The following is an 18,999-nucleotide window of genomic DNA, read 5'->3' as shown; positions in this document are numbered from 1 at the left end:
ATCCCTTAAAAATTTTAAAATTGTTCACCTCTGCCGAACTTAAAATATAAGTACCAAATGTTCCATTATAGCAGTATTTGTTTTATTTTTATTTTTCTACAATACCAATGCATGAAATAACAAGTAAGGAAGCTTAAGTTCGGGTGTAACCGAATATTACATACTCAGCTGTGAGCTTTGGAGACAAAATAAGGAAAGTCACCATGTAGCCTTTTCGAGATATCGACCAAAATGTGGACCAGGGTGACCCAGAACATCGTCTGTCGGGTACCGCTAATTTATTTATATATGTAATACCACGAACACTATTCCTGCCATGAGTCCAAGGGCTTTTGATTTTGCCCTGTAGAACTTTTTCATTTTCTTCTACTTAATATGGTAGGTGTCACACCCATTTTACAAAGTTTTTTCTAAAGTTATATTTTGCTTCAATAAACGAATCCAATTACCATGTTTCATCCCTTTTTTCATATTTGGTATAGAATTATGGCATTTTTTTAAATTTTTCGTAATTTTTGATACCGAAAAAGTGGGCGTGGTCATAGTCGGATTTCGGCCATTTTTTATACCAAGATAAAGTGAGTTCAGATAAGTGCGTGAATTAAGTTTAGTAAAGATATATCGATTTTTGCTCAAGTGATCGAGTTAACGGCCGAGCGGAAGGACAGACGGCGACTGTGTATAAAAAATGGGCGCGGCTTCAACAGATTTCGCCCATTTTCACACAAAACAGTTATCGTCATAGAATCTATGCTCCTACCAAATTTCACAAGGATTGGTAAATGCCATAAGTCATCATTTATTGTGAGAAATAAACACCTGGCTGATAGCAGTAATGAAGCGTAATTAATCAAGAATAAATTATATAGGCGGCCGTCGTGGTGTGATGGTAGCGTGCTTCGCCTACCACACCGAAGATCCTATATCAACATCATTGAATCTTACATTTGAGTTCAGTTAGAGAACCACAAGTTGTTAATTTCATTTTTTTCATCTTAAGTTATAGCATATTTTGCTTTATAAAAAGTTCCCTCTTTTGCTCAGTTCGCTACGATTCTCGAGTTGAGCCACTGTTTCGAAACAACTCTTGAGATTTTAGAAGTATACCTAGTTATTAACATGAGCTCTAATGGTACTCAAGTCCAAATGCTTGTTGGGTATATTTTGACGCCATTTCGTACGGACGTAAATAACTGATAGGTTAACTAGAGTTTAAACCTGCCTGATCGGCCGCTTAAGGTTAGCTTAAACTTCAGTTAAATTAGACTGAAAACTGCAGAATAAGTTTAAGCGTAGTTTAACTGACAAACTGATTTGAACTTTTTTTGCAAAACCGGCCCTTAATATTTCTTCGTGGTGAATAACAGCTTGGCTGAGCACTGTTCTCATACAACCATGCTGTACCAGCTGATTGTTGTATTTCTATTTTGTTAGAACATTCGTATTAAACACGCATCAAACGCAGAAAGATAAACAAACCATTGCCAAAAAAAACTGACTAAATTTTGTTGACGTAGCCACCGGCATGGAACGATTAATATGTAGCTAGAAAAACGTTGCAAATAATATAAGTGGAAAGTATTATTGTGTGTCAGTATTTCAAGTGCAATCTGAGACTGATAAAAAAAGCAATACTCGTAGCATACAAAAACTAAGCAAAGGCAACCATATTTCAGTTGATAAGCGATTTTGGCAAAAGGATTGCAAAATGTCACTTCCCACCTACGACGTACTACTGGAGGCATCAGCGGTAATTTGCACAGTATTACAGTTCCTATCTGGCGCGTAAGTTAGAATGGAATTAATGATTTATAAAAGCTTTTAATTTTACTATTATTTTCAGTGTCATATGTCGGAAATATATACAAAAGAAAAGTACAGGTGAATCTTCAGGATTATCCTTTGTTTGTGGTTTTTTATCGTGAGTACTTATCCGGTGTATACATACTGCATATTATACATCTATATTATTCTCCTTTCTTGTTTTAGCACTTCCCTATGGCTATATTATGGAATACTTACTAATGAGCATAGCGTTATCCTGGTTAATAGTATTGGCATTATGCTTTTTCTATGCTATACTATCATTTATTATATGTTTTCCGTTAGCAAAAAATCCTATTTAAAACAATTCTTTATTGTCTTATGCATACAAGGTGCTACGTGGTACTATACAAATTCGATTGATTTGGATGCGGAAAAAGTACGAGTTATGGGTATGTTATATAAATTTTCAAAGAAATAGTTAAGTAATTCAAAAGATACCCTATTGTTGTTGTTGTAGCGATAACGTTGCTCCTCCCCGAAGGCTTTGGGGAGTGTTATCGATCCGGGTACAAATCCGGTACGCTCCGGTACCAAAGTACCATTAAGGTGCTAGCCCGACCAACTCGGGAACGATTTATGTGGCCACATTAAACCTTCAGGCCGTACCCTCGCTCCCCACCCCCAAGTTCCATGAGGAGCTTGGGGTCGCCAGAGCCTCGTCTGTTAGTGAAACAGATTTCGCCGCGGATAGGTGAGGTTGACAATTGGGTTTTTAGAAGCTATATATTGCGCTGGCAACATGAAGGGTTGCGCTACACAGCCCATTGAATCTGATATTTTAGTCGCCTCATACGACAGGCATACCTACCGCGGGTATATTCTGACCCCCTAACCTGCTGGGGTAAAGATACCCTATTCACCGTATGTGGTATGCTTTCATCAAAATTTATATTGGAAACCATTAAAACAACTTAAGTTTCTAAAGTTTACATGAATACGACGCTCTGCAAATTGCACAATTGCACAAATTATTCTTAAAAAAAAATTAAATAACAATGCAGTTTACTGTACATAGAGGTGAATGTTCAAAAATCAAATAAACGATATTTTTAGTTGCACTGCTTCAGATGATAGGTTAGGTTAGGTTGCAAGGGCTGAGCTGAACACTATGGTAACAGCTCACTACCTAGGCCACCAATGGGCCCATTGTAATACCCTATACGGTCTCAAAGAGAAACCCTACCCTGCCATAGCTAGAGACCTCAGCAAGGTCATGCGTGTCTATTAAACAATGCCCTGTTAGAACCCTTATCAGGGACGAAAGAACTGATTTGTTTAAAATCATTAGCGCTCTTGTGCGCCCGTTGCCATATTATTATTATTTATTTATTATTACGGTGTTTTAAGCCTAAAACTTAGATTATTACAAATTATAAATACATTTTAATAATAATAGGATTTCTAGCGTTTGGGGTGTCGGAATGCATGAGATTCCGATCAGCACGGGAACTGGTGGTCCCAACGGGCGAGTCTTGGAATCATATCATTGTGAGGTTGGAAGGACGTGTTCTCAATCCTACTCTACTCCACGACGTATGATTACACAGTTTTATTATTTATGCTGTCGGAATGCATTTGATTCCGGTCAACCCAAAAGCTAGCAGCTCATCAGAATGAGCCACTCTTATCGGACGGTTGGAAAGGACGTGTTTCCAATCCTCCCTGTACCAACTTTTATGTAAACATAATTAATTATAATATATCATTGTTGTAGGAATATACGTGATTCACATGAACACTCCAACTGTTTGTCTGGGACGATATTTTCAGGAATTCTTTCCTAATTTGATTGCGAGCGATATATGTATTTGACCTGATGCATAAGGTTCCTCTGTGTCTATTTGGATTGCCGTGTACGCTCAAGGATCGGTAACATGAAATACAGATACAAAATATTTTATCTTATTGGAAGGGTTTTGCAATATTCTAATAAACTTTTTTTGAAGGTGTTTAAGTTTTCACAATTTTTAACATGATTAGGTAGTTCATTAAAACATTTCAGGCCTTTGTAAAATATATTTTGCTTGTCCATTTCTGTTTTGAGAAGAGGTAATCTAAAATTATTATTTCCCCTGATTATGTAAGAATGGGTTTCATTCACATAAACAAGTTTTTCACTTAGGTAGGCTGGTAATTTACCATGCTTGATATAAAATACAAATTTCATACTATACTATACTATACCATACTAAAATATCAACTGTTTCACGCTCAGCCAGTTTAGTGCATCAAGCATACTCTTTATGGAAGGTCGTACCTCAGTTTCAATATAAATCTCATAGCTTTGTTTTGCATAATTTGTAACCTGTCTACTTGTGTTTCATTGGCAATAAAGAATATTGTAGGGCAACATAAGAAGTGCGGTTCTATGATGGATCTATAAACTTTCAACTTATATTTCTTACTAATAACTTTACACGATCTCTTCCAAAATCCAATTTTTTTGCCCATTTTGGCAACAATATAATCAATATGATCTATAAACCTCAGTTTATTGTCAATCAGGATCCCTAAGTACTTAAATATTTTGACATCCTCAATGCTCGTATTCATTATTTTTAGATCTAAATTAAGTGATTATCTATTGGTCGTCCTAGATAAAACCATGAACTTAGTTTTGTTAACGTTAAGCTTGAGTTTATTAGTGCATAGCCGTCTATACAATGAGTCCAAATCTTCTTGCATTTTGCTCCTTGCTATTGAAATGTCCGTTTCATTTACTTCAAGTAGCGCATCATCTGCAAACAACCTGACTTTACTATATTTCAGTGCTGATGATATATCGTTTATATAAATGTTGAACAGGATTGGTGTTAATACCGACCCTTGTGGTAAACCTATGTCTACTTGTGCCTCGGATGAGACTACTGACTCGATGGTTGTTCTTTGTTTCCGGTCTAATAAGAAGCTTCTAAACCACTGCAATTCATTTTCCCTAATACCAATTTTTTGTAGTTTATCGAGCATTATATTCCTATCAATTGTTTCGAACGCTCTTTTCAGGTCAATGAAAACTGCTACTATATGTTTTTTTAGGCTCAGCTCTTCCTTCCAGCTAGATATGACGTAATTTAACGCCGTCTCGCAAGAGTGCCTTTCTCGGAAACCGGATTGTTCCTTTATAAGGATTTTATTATTTTCTAAGTAATTAAGCAGTTGATTTTTTATTACGATTTCCAGAATTTTTTCTATGTTCGGCAATGTATTTATCGGCCTTAGTCTTCTGCCATTATTGAATATTTTACTTTCCTAATTGGTACTATTGTCGAAATTTTCCACATGTCTGGCACTATTCCAGTAGTCATGGATTTGTTTATAGCGGTTGCATAGAAGAAACCCATGTACGATACCGAATCTTTAATTACGCCTTCTGAAAGTAAATTTTCACATCCTCAACCGTAATTTCTTCGAATTTTAAACATGACCTAGTTGTAAATTGGAAGTCGTTCTGACTCTGAACAACTTCAATTTCCCTGTTTATATCAACAATGCTATCTATAAAGAAGGAGTTCAATGCTTCAGCAATATCGCGATGTGTATCATATGTCACACCTTTTACGATCACCGTCAAGATCTTTTCTTGTGGCCCCGTTAAGATTACAGCATGCTTAAGATGCTTCCGCATTAGCGTGCTATCTGAACAATTGATATCAATATTATTCTCCATGTATTTAATCTTTTTAAATTTGATTAGTTTTTTGTAGTACTTCGCGACCATGTTATATTCAGTATAGTCACCCGTTGCTCTAGCTTGTGAGTGCAACCGGTATTTTAGTTTATTCAATTCTGTCAATTCTTGGTCATACCATTTATTTCTTAACTTTACCGTACTGTTTTTTTCAAACGTTAGTACTCCCATACATTCTAGTAAACAAGTATTTATATAGTTGACCATGTCGTTGACATTCATGCTTCTTATTAAACTGAGATCGCAATTCCTCAGTAGAGTCGTAAAGTTATCGGCCGAATAATTCTCCCAGGATGTTGATGAAATGACTCTTCGTAACGGGTTTGAATTACTTACTTTTATGGCAAATGAAATAGTTTCGTGATCGGATATTCTGTGGTCTTCAAGATTTACACAAGACAGTATATCAGCGTTTGCATATAATAAATATATTTTTGTTTGAGAAGTTTCCGCGACTCTTGTATTGAAATTTGTTTTTTGTTTCATTGCGCTACGTGCACAAATTTCATTCAGTTTGTAGCTACTTGAAGAGTTAATATTTAAGTTTATATTGAAATCTCCAACTAGAAGGGAATTCGTACCTGATTCTAATACTTCTGATAAAATACTCTCTACGTGATTTAAAAATTCACTGTCACTAGAACTTGGGGAATGGTACAACACACCTATTTGCCACTTAATGTCCACTTGCTTTAATTTTACTATAGCACACCATACATTTCTATCAATTGATCGATTAAACCTGACTTTGTACTTTATTTCCTTTCTCAGTAATAAAACGACCCCTCCCGTATGTCTACTATGAGAGTCGCAGTGTATAATTTGGAACTTACCCTTTCTCACAATAAAGAATATAACGGCCAAAGTTATAGTTGGGAAAAAATGGTTATAAAAAACCCAACTCTTTATTTACTTTAATCACAACCTGTCACAATCAATTATTTTCTCTATCACTCAAATCACAACTGAACTCTTTCACATTTCAAGTTAATCTGAACATGTCAATTTCTAGTCTGGCAAGCGCAGTATTGCCAGGCTAGTTTTATTAAGAAATATAATACATATAAGGTTGCCAGCCATCATGAACTCGTATCCCGATACGATGCACGCACCGAATTAATGTATACGGTGCAATATTAATTTCAGAATCAATAATATCTGAAGTTATACGTGTTTCTGAGCATAAAACAACGTCCGGATCCACTTCTTCTATCATTTTTTCGAGCTCTGCTTTATTTGCTAACAAACTACAAATATTCAAGTAGGCACATTTCAAATCAAAAACATTTACTACTGGGCCTGTTCGTCTTGGTTGCTAAAAACCAACTCATTGTTTTTCCAGTTTAAGCTTCCTTTGATAAACTGGGCAGTCATGGCTCATTATGTTATGGTCTATATTGAGCTTAAAACCTAACTGATTATTGGCATCTACGCAATTACCACATTTATTAATGGGCATGCTCTCCTTGCAGTTTTCTGCCCCATGTTCTCCCAGACATTTACTACATCTCTGTTTCAGAGTGCAATTGGCAGCTATGTGGTTAAACCCTAAACATTTGTAGCACCTTTTTACAGTTTGACCGTCATAAACTGGGCAGCGATCCCATTCAACATTAATTTTCTTATGTCTCAGGATGGCCTCATAATATTTATGCTCTATTTCTATAACTGCATTAATATGTTGTCCTCTATTTTCTTTTTTAGCGCGTTTAATTTTAATACATTTCATTTTAGCTTCCCTCAGTGTATCATTCTGCGCAAGGATCCGGCTAGCTATTTCGCTCTCGGTATGCTCTGCACTAATATTAGCTTCCACAATTCTAGGAAAATTTACTTTTGGCTCAGCTATATTATACACATTTTTATCGAACTTTTCTGTTAGCGTGTCTCTAATTTTGTCCTTGTCGCATGCTGTATTAGCGCTTATAATTATCGTGCCATTATTTTTGTTTTGTACCCTTCCTATATTTATATGGGATGGATCTATTTTGTTTAAATCCGTTTTTGTTTTCTCAATGGCTTGTTTCACTTTGGGCTTAATAACAATTGGAGGGATGCCTTTTGTAGCAGTGGCATATGTAGAAACATTTCCACCGTCAAAACCTTTATTCTGATTTGCAACCTTCTTAACCTCTTTTATAATTTCCTCTTTCTGTTTATTGAATGCCTCATTAGGGATATTGGCAACCTTTTTAACTTCATTAATAATTTCATCCTTTTGCTTAGTGAACGCCTCATTCGGTATACTAACTTTACTTAGTTTATCCTTATTTTCTAAGCACAAGCATTCTATTTTTTTCATTAACTCTAGTTTTTCTGAGTTCACCTTATAGATTTTTTCTACTATTATTTTCATCTCTCTTTCGTTGTGAGTTATGGAAGCGCTTATTTCCCTTTTATGCTCACTCAACATTTTTTCAATTTCGCTTTTTTGCTCTTTCAAATTTACTTTGTTTACCTCTGAAATAGCCAAGATTTCCCTTAAAGCCTCATCAACATTGGAAACATAAGTCATGCAGTCATCACAAATAAATCTTAAAAGTTTACAACCTTGCAAACAATTAAGGCCATAATCATCGATAGATGCACACGCAATGTTTTTATGGTAAACCTTACCACACACACCCTCACATCTTACACCTGTTTCCCCTCTTATTTTTTCGCCACATTTCCCGCACTCTTCCATTTTCTGCTTAACAGTTACACAAAACTGCACAAGCAAAATATATTTTCACCTTTTTATTTAAATTAAATATAATTGAATCTCACAGGCACTTTATTAATGCTGGTACATCACCTGTCACTAAGTACTTTGCTAGTTTCACCAATTTTTAGTGCTTATCAAAGCACACAGACTTAATAATGAGGGCCAGATTAGCCTGGATGTCTCACACGATGATATGGGTGACCATAGTCCATTTGCAATTCTAATAGTGCTTGTGTTCACACGAAGCCTGAAAGTGGCCATAGGTATACCTACCGAATCATTTCCCGAAAGAATATGGTCGTTGGTGCCTCTTCTGACCAGCTCGTCTGCTCTGCAGTTGCCTTCAATATCCCTGTGCCCAGGTACCCATATAAGGCAGATACTGAAGTGCTGAGCCATCTCGTTAAGAGATCTGCGGCATTCAGTGACCGACTTTGCGTTGTCGACGAATGAGTCCAGGGCCTTTAATGCGGCCTGGCTCTCCGAGAAAATAAACACCCGTTTACCATCCTTAGGCATAGACCCGAGATGATTCACAGCCCTGTGTATTGCCAGCATTTCCGCTTGGTAAAGTATGTAATACAATACTGAGTTAGGACAGGCAGGTGCTGCCCATTGGGATCAATTATCGGGAAATAGGCTTAGCTGGCGTGACTTGTTACCAAGCGGCCAAAATCTCTTAGGCGTCGAATAATGATTATGATGAATACAAGTTTTAATATGACGAATAGCTTTAGCCACATATATGTAATACTTCTATATTGCTCTGCAGGCTGGGTACACTCGCAAACATCAGAGTGCCGATATATTACTGCCCAAGTGTTTTTGTTTTTGTTTTCGATAAGGGAATTTACATTGATTTTAATTTTTCCTTGCCATGCCTGTACTGCTACAATTACAAAAATTTTATGATTTCGAATTTAAAACTCATTGCGAGCAAATTGTAAAAGCAATATAGGTATACCATGTTTACCCACAACTTATCAAAGGTTTATTTTAGTTTTATAGTTTAACTAGCTAATGGATATGATTTATAATCTTTTTATATTAAAGTTGCAAGAACGAACCATCACAACTCAAATTCAGCAGGTATGTCTGTCGTAAGAGGACGAAATACCCAAAAGAGGTTGTGAAGGAAATCCAGCGCAATTTTAAGCTTCTCCAATCCAAGTGTCAACCTCACCTACCCGTGGCGAATCCTTTTTTTAGCAACCGAGGCGCTGGCGACCCCAAGTTCCTCATGGAACTAGAGGGTGGGGCCAGTATGGTCTAGAAGGGTCAATGTGGTCATATCAAATCGTCCCAAGAAGGTCGGGTTGGTACCTTAATAATGTTTGTTACCGGAACGTACTGTGGCGAATATTCGCATCACTATGCTGTTAGTAAATAATCACAACAACAAAAAAAGCTAGCAGCCACTCTTATGTACGTGTACACATTAAAGCAAGCAGTCACACTTATGTACAAGGCAACGAAGAATAGTCCATATACATAACCAGCAGCTTGAAGCTGAGAGATTATTTCACATGCATATATGTAGCCGGCAGCTAAGGGCCGAAGTTGTTACTCACACATAGACACCCATTTGGCTAGAAGAAAAACATAAACTACAGATATACATATATATAGCTAAATAACAAAGCATGAGATACAACTGTTCTAGGAGGCATGTTCGTGAAACGTCTAGACCTTAAGAGAAATGGGTGAACGAAGTAACCAGTATCAGTAATCAGTTTTTAATCAGTAATCAGTTTGATTTCAACACGCTTTTGTGAAGTACGTGGTAATATTGAAGCAGAGTTGTAAATAAAAACCATTTTGCCATACTGAATGTTGGAGTTATTTATTCGACAGTTCAGTGATTCGAACGTTAGCAGAAGGTGTTTAATTATCAGGAATTTCCCAAAATTAGTTACAGTACAGTTTCGAACGAACGAACGAATTTTAGAAAATTTCTGATAATTATACACCTTCTGCTAACGTTCGAATCGCTTAACTGTCGAATAAATAACACAAACATTCGTTACAGTAAAGTATGCAGCGATAAGACTCTAAAACCTTGTCCCAACGGGTTAGGGGGTCAGAATATACCAGCGGTAGGTATGCCTGTCGTTAGAGGCGACTAAAATACCAAATTCAAGGGGCTGTGTAGCGCAACCCTTCAGGTTGCCAGGGAGGAAGGGATGGCCTGAAGGTTTAATGTGACCACATAAATCGTTCCCGAGATGGTCGGGCTAGCACCTTAATGGTGCTGTGTTGCCGGAGCGTACCGGATCTATATCCGATAAAGGGCCATCACATTGATAACACTCCCCAAAGCCTTCGGGGAGCAACCTTATCGCTACAACAACAACAACATTCGTTACAGTAAAGTATGTAGCGATAAGACTCTAAAACCTTGTCCCAACGGGTTAGGGGGTCAGAATATACCCGCGGTAGGTGTGCCTGTCGTAAGAGGCGACTAAAATACCAAAATCAAGGGGCTGTGTAGAGCAACCCTTCAGGTTGCCAGGGAGGGAGGGATGGCCTGAAGGCTTAATGTGACCACATAAATCGTTCCCGAGATGGCCGGGCTAGCACCTTAATGGTGCTGTGTTGCCGGAGCGTACCGGATCTGTATCCGATAAAGGACCATCACATCGATAACACTCCCCAAAGCCTTCGGGGAGCAACCTTATCGCTACAACAACAACAACAGCAACTCTAAAACCTTCGGGAAGTGTCTTTATCGCTACAACAAGCGTACATTTTTATCTATTATAGAGCATTGCGATGGTCTTTTTTAAAGAGTATTCTGGTAGGACGTTTTCAGTAGAGATAGACCGTTCTTAAAAATATTCTGAAGTATGGCGTTCTGCAAAAAAAAGATGTTTTCACTGTGTGGCCTTTTGCAACTCGATTCGAAAGATATCAAATCACATCTGTATATATTTTTTTTTTTGCTTTTTTTTGCAAATTCTATATTTTTTATGAATCGAGTTATATACAAGGCCCTTGGTCGCCGTGGGAAATTTAAAAATCTTAGTAAAAGTTAAATTTGTTTCCTACATTACTATGGAAACTTACTTATATAAATATTTTATGCATACATTTTTAGGTTTCATCTGCTGTGTCATCACTGTGTGCTTTTTTGCAGCACCCCTCACAATGCTTTGTCATGTGATGCGTACGAAAAACTCCGAAAGCTTACCATTTCCATTGATAGCAATGACTTTTTTGGTGTCCGTGCAATGGGTGATTTATGGTGTCATAATATCGGATACATTCATACAAGTAAGCATATGAGCGTTTATAATATTTCGAAAATACTTTCAATATTTACATTTTTCTTTCTAGATACCGAACTTTCTTGGCTGTTTATTATCTTTATTACAACTTTGTTTGTTTGTTATTTACCCACCGAAATCTTACTCTGGGCAGGGCTATCGTTTAGAAAAGATTGTTACATTTTAGGCAGTTATTGAAATGAAGTAGTCCTACTTATTCGAATTCTGACAAAAGAAAAAATATAAAACAAATATGCTTTTATTATTTAAAAAGCCGCAAATTATTTCCCTTGGCTATATTTTTTGGCAATTAGGGGTCTCGATTGTTGTCATAATTTCCAAATAGAGTTTACTAAATAATAAATACGCAGTAATACTAATTACAAAGAATATTAATGCAATAAAATACAACTTTAAGAAGGCTAATCTACTTTTTTTTTTGTTCAAAAGTTGATTTCAAGCATGTAGTTATTTTTATAATTTTGGAAATGTAAATACTGTTTGTCCTAGAAGGTTCAATGTGGTCATACTAAATCGGTCTCGAGATGGTCGGGCTAGTAGTAATTGTATGGAGATTGTTACCGGAACATAACGAATATCCGTCAACATCGCTACAACAAAAACAACTTATCAATGATATGAATAAAATAATAAAAAAAAAATTGTTTAGTTAAACGGTTTTATTGAAAACAATACTTACATGAAGTAATAATAATACTAAAAGCTAGAAAATAATTAGGTAGGTCCTAGGTATTAGTTATCACACTCCTCATCAATCTAGGGCGTTGATCAGACAATTAAATAAAAGCTTGCTATCAATAGATGACTAGTACCTAGGACCTACCTAATTATTTTGTAGCTTTTAGTATTATTATTACTTCATGTAGGTATTGTTTTCAATAAAACCGTTTAACTTAAAATTTTTTTTATTATTTTATTCATAACATTGATAAGTTGTTATTGTTGTAGCGATGTTGACGGATATTCGTTATGTTCCGTTTAACTTAAAAATTTTTTTTTTATTTTTTTTTTCAAGTTTTTAGTCCTTATTTAATTGCCTATTATTTCTCATTCTATTCCGAAGGTTTATGATGTGCTGAATCCAAATCGGGCCTCAGAAGTGGCGTATCAGTTCTGGTTTATATCCTGGATATCCTGATATTTCACATCACAAGTGGGCTAACCAACTTAACTCCTAATACACCCCCCCCCACCCCCCCCCCCCCCCCCCGTATCTTCTAAAGATGGACAAAATATGGGCAGAAACGGTGTTTTTGCACTTTTAGATTAGGATATCTCGAAAACCAGAGGTGATATAGCACATTTGGGGCCAGATTTCGATTCAACGCATCAAAATACTTCGAATATATATAGTCCGGTTTCTGGGTCTGAGATGCTGTCGGCCTGTGTAATGAAATGAAATACCTTCCCTGCTAGACAGCTGCCAGTCATTTGAGGCATCAATTGACAGATATGGCTGATGGAAATTTACATCACAGCGTAAAGCAAAGTTTCTATCAGGTTGTTAGAAGCGACATCACAAACCTGATGTAAACATTGTGTATACGTGTATGCATACACATGCACCCCATGGTTTTCCATACCAATAAAAGGAAAAATGTATGCGAGTGTATTAGTGTTGTCAAAAATTCTGTTAATGTGTTGGAGTTTCCGTCAGCTCTGTTTAGCAGGGTTTCGATTGTTTCTCATTGGCATATTTTAATGGGTCAGTTTCAAATGCATGAGAAAAATTTATTCACCTGTTTACATGGACCAATTTTTTTGAAAATTATTTAAAATAAGAAATGTGGCCCACAAACCTGAAAAGAATCTTGGCCTAGATGTACATTCGGTTTAAATTTTTGCTATGTGTTTGTTGTTTACAGATAATGGAATTACACTCACTTTTTTAACTTCATCAGGAAACATGTTTTTCGTTAGCAAAAACTCAGTTTTACTGCACCAGGCCACAATAACTCCACTTATTGTTAAAATACCAAAAAATACTGACCGAAATTGTAATTGTTTACTGGTAAACACATCCATTCTTATCATCATAATAGTCTTATCATTGGAAAGTAGGAATTATACACTCTATAGTACAAATACAACATTAATTGTTCTTTATCGTTTGAAAAGTCCACAATTATAAATTACAATGCTCGTGGGGGCAAATTTCCCAATATCGGATATGCATTCGAAAATGCCTTATATAAATAAAATTGATGGCTGATGCACGGCCAGGATGCCTTTGCCATTCACTAATATGCCTATTTCTGCCGGTTTAAAAAATAACGATTAAAATCATGCTTGCAGTAGTCGGATGCATAATTGGGAAAGGACTTCCAATATCGCTAACACTCCTCTCTAAGTCTGCGAGAATTTTATTCCTTTTACAACTACATCAGTCGGTTATTTTTGCATATTGACTTGCTTTACTTATCCAACCTCACCATGGTACAACACCTCGTCGTCTGTAACTACACCTTTTCCAGTTTAAGTTCAGAAAATTACAATTGAAGTTCAGAATTTCCAATTTAAATTCAGAAATGTACAATTCAAGTTCAGAAATTTACAATTGAAGTTCAGAATTTTCAATTCAAGTTCAGAAAATTACAATTCAAGTTCAGAAATTCCAATTTAAATTCAGAAATTTACAATTCAAATTCAGAAAATTACAATTCAAGTTCAGAGATTCCAATTTAAATTCAGAAATTTTCAATTCAAGTTCAGAATTTTCAATTCAAGTTCAGAAAATTTGTCGGGTATTTTTTTTTTCATCCAATGGAAATAAATGTATGTATGATGGTATCTATGTGTTAAGGAAGCATTGGACATCTTAACTAGTTTAAATCAATTTTGCGAGATAGCGAAGAAAAATACTCTCGCTCATAAGAAGCGATTGCAATACCATCCAGCTATATTCTCAGCATCACAACCACTGATCTGCACTGAATATGACAGCAGTGATGACGAAGATATGACCACTTTAACCGTCAACGGAGCGTCCACACTCCCGGAAGTAAGGTATAGGTACTGTCTGCATAGATCTTGGCACCATATGTCAAAATATCTCAACTTATCCGCCGTCATCATCATTCATCATGAATTGGCACTAAATCGCGATTTTGACAGTTTCGTAACAAATCATGCCAGCTTTCCCTGTTTCGCGGTAACTGACGGCGATTGGGAGCACCATGAGAGGTCAAGTCTTCACCTCTCACCTCAAGTCACCTTCGCAACTCTGTGGAGGTCTCTCTCTTCCACTGCTTCCAAACTGCTGTTTCGACTGAATTACTTTCTTGGCCGTAGCGTCATCGTGCACTTGTTGGTAAGAATTATCCTCCATTTGATTTCAAGGTTCAGGATGTACACACCTTGAATAAAACTTGGGGTACACTATACCCAAGCCATCATTTTGGCAACATGGTCAAGGAAGCATCAACACTTCTGCAAGTAACATATAAGTATAAAATTAATTAATTAAAATAACTTTTGAAAATTAACATCCTAATTATAAATTTCTGAATTCGAACTGTAATTTTCTGAACTTGTAATGTAATTTTCTGAACTTGAATTGTAATTTTCTGAACTTGAAACTCCTGTATAAACGAAAACGGCGACCTTGTAACTGATGTCCAGAGAGTGCTTAGATTATAGAGGGAACACTTCTCTGTTCTGTGCAGTTAATTAATTCAATATTTACTTGTATAGCCAGGAGGAAACTATGGCTCTGAGCTTTACAATAGTGAGGTCGAGGATGGTCTGTAAGTGCCCCACTCTCGTTAGCAGGCGTTCAGCCGAACTCATTGTTTTCGGTAAGGCTCCCAGCCACTGTAGTATGTAGTAGCTATATGAGGTGCGACTCACCATGTTGCGAAGTTCGGTTTGATGTAGCTGCATGTAGTTGAAATTATCACAACACCTCGAGTTTAACTGATATCGAGACATTTCTTTACCGATTTTCTCGCAAATCTGATATACAGCAGCGAACAAGAACTTAGCAGTGGTAGTTTTTATATTTATATATTTAATTTCGTCAATTAAACTCTTCCCTTTTATTTTCGATAGTTCAAGAAAAAAGTTCTATCAAATTTGTTACTGGAAGTATGCAAAAAAATCTCAAAACTTTTTCGAATTAATACGAAGATTACAGAAAGTTTTATAAAAGTTTCGTACACTTTACTTTTTAATTTTTTTTTTTTCCGATGGATGTCTCGATTTATTGTTTTATCTGTATTTAATTAGCGAGACATGCTCAAAGTGCTTTATGCAATTGTTTTTGTTATTGATGTTAGAGAAAAATTACAAAGTTTATAAACGGCGATGGTTACTATGTTTCTGAATTTCACTTCTTCATCAGCTAGCGTTTCGGGAGCTGAGTATTGAACTCGAAATGTCCAATATTAATACTTTATACTTTCTAGTGTAAAGGCAGATGCCTTTATCCACTCAGCCATATGAATACCCTGCTCGCTTTGCAATTAATCTCTGAGTATTGCCTTTTTGTTGCTATTCCTTTATTCACCATTTAGGTACATACTAATTCTACATGCCTTTTAATAATAATTGTGTGGAATAATTACACTGCTCTACAAAATTAAACTTTTTACATTACCCTGGATCACCACTATTTTTTTTATTATTTGCTATATTCCCCTAATTATAAAAATGGTCGAAATTTAAAATTCTATGGATACTTTCAAAAATTTGCCTTTTTTGAAAAGGGAGATCCATTGATTTTATCATATCTCTGGAAAGGGTGGTCCAATTTTGTTGCATGTAATAGCAAATAAAATTTCCTTAAAATTGTGTAAATACCATTTTTTTTAAATACTTATTGGTTTCAGAGTTATTTGCATCGCATTATAAAAAATCGATTTTTTGTATTAAAAATTTCCATTTTTTTTTTTCTTTTTTAATTCGTAAAAAATCGAAAGAGACAAAAACTTACAACTTTTATTAGATGATCGTAAAACTGTGAACATTCCAAATAAGGCAAGCTTTATTTCATGAAAATCCATGGATAAACGGTAATATTATTAACAATTAAGTGAATGAAGGGAAAATACGTATTTTTAATATTTTTGTTTATTTAGCTATTTAAGATACCTTTATTAAAGAACTTCTACAAAATTTAGTAATTGAAGTATTTAAAAATAGTTTCTGCTTTTTGCTTGTCTACTGTAATTTTCTGAATTTGATTCTCGTATAAGAAACCAATTATAGTCCCCCATCATATTTTCGTTCCAGAATCCTTGATAACGCTCCTCCATTGACTTAAGTTGTTGGTGAAATCGTTCTCCATGCTCGTCACTGACATCACCAAGATTTGAAGGTAAAAAATCCAAATGGGAGTGTAAGAAATGTATTTCTAGAGACATGTTTGCACCTGAAATTATATGTATATGTAATTTAGAGGTTACAATTATGATGAATATACAAAAATCATATCATATTCCTACTTACCGATTTTCGAATAGTTGGTTATATGAATTGAAGTAGGATTTTTCAAAATTTGCCCCTACGACCCAAAGGGGGGGCATCAGAATTCGTTTTAGAGGTATGGTTCCTTCGGCAAAGTTTCTTATTTTGATCCCTATAATACGATTTTCACAGAGCAATGAGCGATTTTTAAATCGACCCGCCCTAATATACAGCTATCACAAATTGAATTTGGCGTCCAATATTGGCTCAAATTCTCAACATCTATTTTAAAATAATCCTTATATGAATTTTGTAGTGAAATAGTGAAATTTCTCCGCCCTTTTGCTGTAGTGTAAAGACCACATACATAACAAAATATATTCGGGTCATTTTTGCAGACAAATTTTCTGCTGTTATTATTCATTTTTTTTTAAATTCACTAACCAATTAATAGTTTTTTACTGTTGTTGACAACTTGACTTTTCGCGATCAGGAATGCTAGTTAAATAACATTGAATGAACTAAATGAATTACTTTAAATAGCCGCAGGCCACTTCGATTTTCAAAAGTTAAATTTGTCACAATCGACGACAATATACCATACAGGGCAGGCATCTAATGAGTCTGTAAATTTTTTAACCACTACCTGCGAAAGGGTTTGAAAAAAGGGGTTTTCAAAAAAACTTCAGATGCTATGGGAAATGGCCTGTGCAGGCTGGGATGTTCAGTAGGTAAGTATAACAGTTTCTATGACGGAGTGATAATTTGATTTTTTTTGTTTTTATGATTTAAGCATTCTAAGAACATCGCAAGAAATGCCTATAGGAAAAAGCGGTATTTATTTGATAACAAATATATATGACCATACTTCTTTCTTACGAAAACCCGAGTTGGCAACTTAAATTTTCCATACAGTACGAGGCATTTTTTCTTATAATCTGCGTTTTGCCTTAAGAAAAATTGGCGGGGAAAAATTTCTTGAGTGTCATTATGGAGTTTTCTCATTTCTGGCGATGCTCGTAGTAAGTTTTAAAAAGACAAAGTTGCGCAAAATGTCATACCTAAATAATTTGTTTGTAAAAAAACTATAATAGGTTTGATATGCAAAATTTTCGCTAAATTGGGTATTTTCACTTTATTGTCAATAAAACCAACATTTATTCATGTATTTTTACAAAATAAGGTTTTAATTATTTATAATGTTTACAGTTTTAAGACGTGAAATAAAAATGGTAAGTTTTTAAAACCTTCGATTTTTTACGAATTTTTTAAAAATAAAAAAAAGGTCGATTTTACAAAAAAAAAAATTTTTTTTTACATTTTTATGTGAATAACTCCACAACCGTCGATCATATAAAAAAATTTTCTTATTAAGACTTGAAGAAAATTTTGCGGTGAATCCACTGGTGTTTCTCTCAACGAACTTTTAGATAAGTAATTTCCAAGATATGATAAAATAAATGAAAAGGCCTCTGTGTAAATTCGTGATTTTAGATAAAGAAAAAAAATAAAAATTGTAACCATAGAATTTTAAATTTTGGGTGTTTTTGTACTTAGGGGGCCATAATACATCGAAATTAAATATTTAGACTTCAAAGTAATTTCTCTTGTTGACTAGTGTTATAGGCGCGCTAAAGAGCTTAGTAACATTGGATTTTTATAGTAGTGCTTTTATAAGCAGTACTTCTGCTGTTCACTATTATATCAATATTAATATCTGTATTTAAGTAGCGAGGCATGCTCAAATTATTTATTTATTTAATTTCACGCGCCCAACGCTTTTACTTATTTGTCTGATCAATGCCCTAGATTGATGAGGAGTGTGATGACTAGTACCTATGACCTACCTAATTATTTTCTAGCTTTTAGTATTATTATTACTTCAGAGTGCGGCTTCAGACCTGGTAAATCTACCATCGACCAGATTTTCACAATGCGCCAAATCTTGGAAAAAAAACCCGTGAAAAGAGAATCGACACTCATCACCTCTTCGTCGACTTTAAAGCCGCCTTCGACAGCACGAAAAGGAGCTGCCTATATGCCGCTATGTCTGAATTTGTTTTCCCCGCAAAGTTTATACGGCT

At 35.4% G+C, this 18,999-nt stretch overlaps 1 protein-coding gene across 1 annotated transcript; it reads left to right on the top strand.

Moving 5' to 3' along the window:
- The first annotated feature begins 1,394 nt into the window (after positions 1-1,394).
- On the top strand, positions 1,395-11,914 carry slv (saliva). Its single transcript, XM_067778069.1, has 5 exons — positions 1,395-1,785; positions 1,844-1,921; positions 1,990-2,216; positions 11,320-11,495; positions 11,559-11,914. The coding sequence occupies exons 1-5, from the start codon at positions 1,709-1,711 to the stop codon at positions 11,673-11,675; spliced, it is 675 nt and encodes a 224-aa protein (XP_067634170.1). The 5' UTR covers positions 1,395-1,708; the 3' UTR covers positions 11,676-11,914.
- Positions 11,915-18,999: the final 7,085 nt, after the last annotated feature.

Source organism: Eurosta solidaginis, chromosome 3 (assembly GCF_040869045.1).
Source record: "Eurosta solidaginis isolate ZX-2024a chromosome 3, ASM4086904v1, whole genome shotgun sequence".
NCBI classification, from domain to species: domain Eukaryota; kingdom Metazoa; phylum Arthropoda; class Insecta; order Diptera; family Tephritidae; genus Eurosta; species Eurosta solidaginis.
This window is presented reverse-complemented; position numbering and strand designations above follow the sequence as displayed.

Coding starts and splice junctions, on each gene's coding strand:
- slv (XM_067778069.1), top strand. CDS start 1,709: ATGTCACTTCCCACCTACGACGTACTACTGGAGGCATCAGCGGTAATT. Junction 1,786..1,843: donor TTACAGTTCCTATCTGGCGC/GTAAGTTAGAAT, acceptor TATTATTTTCAG/TGTCATATGTCGGAAATATA. Junction 2,217..11,319: donor GGAAAAAGTACGAGTTATGG/GTATGTTATATA, acceptor ATACATTTTTAG/GTTTCATCTGCTGTGTCATC.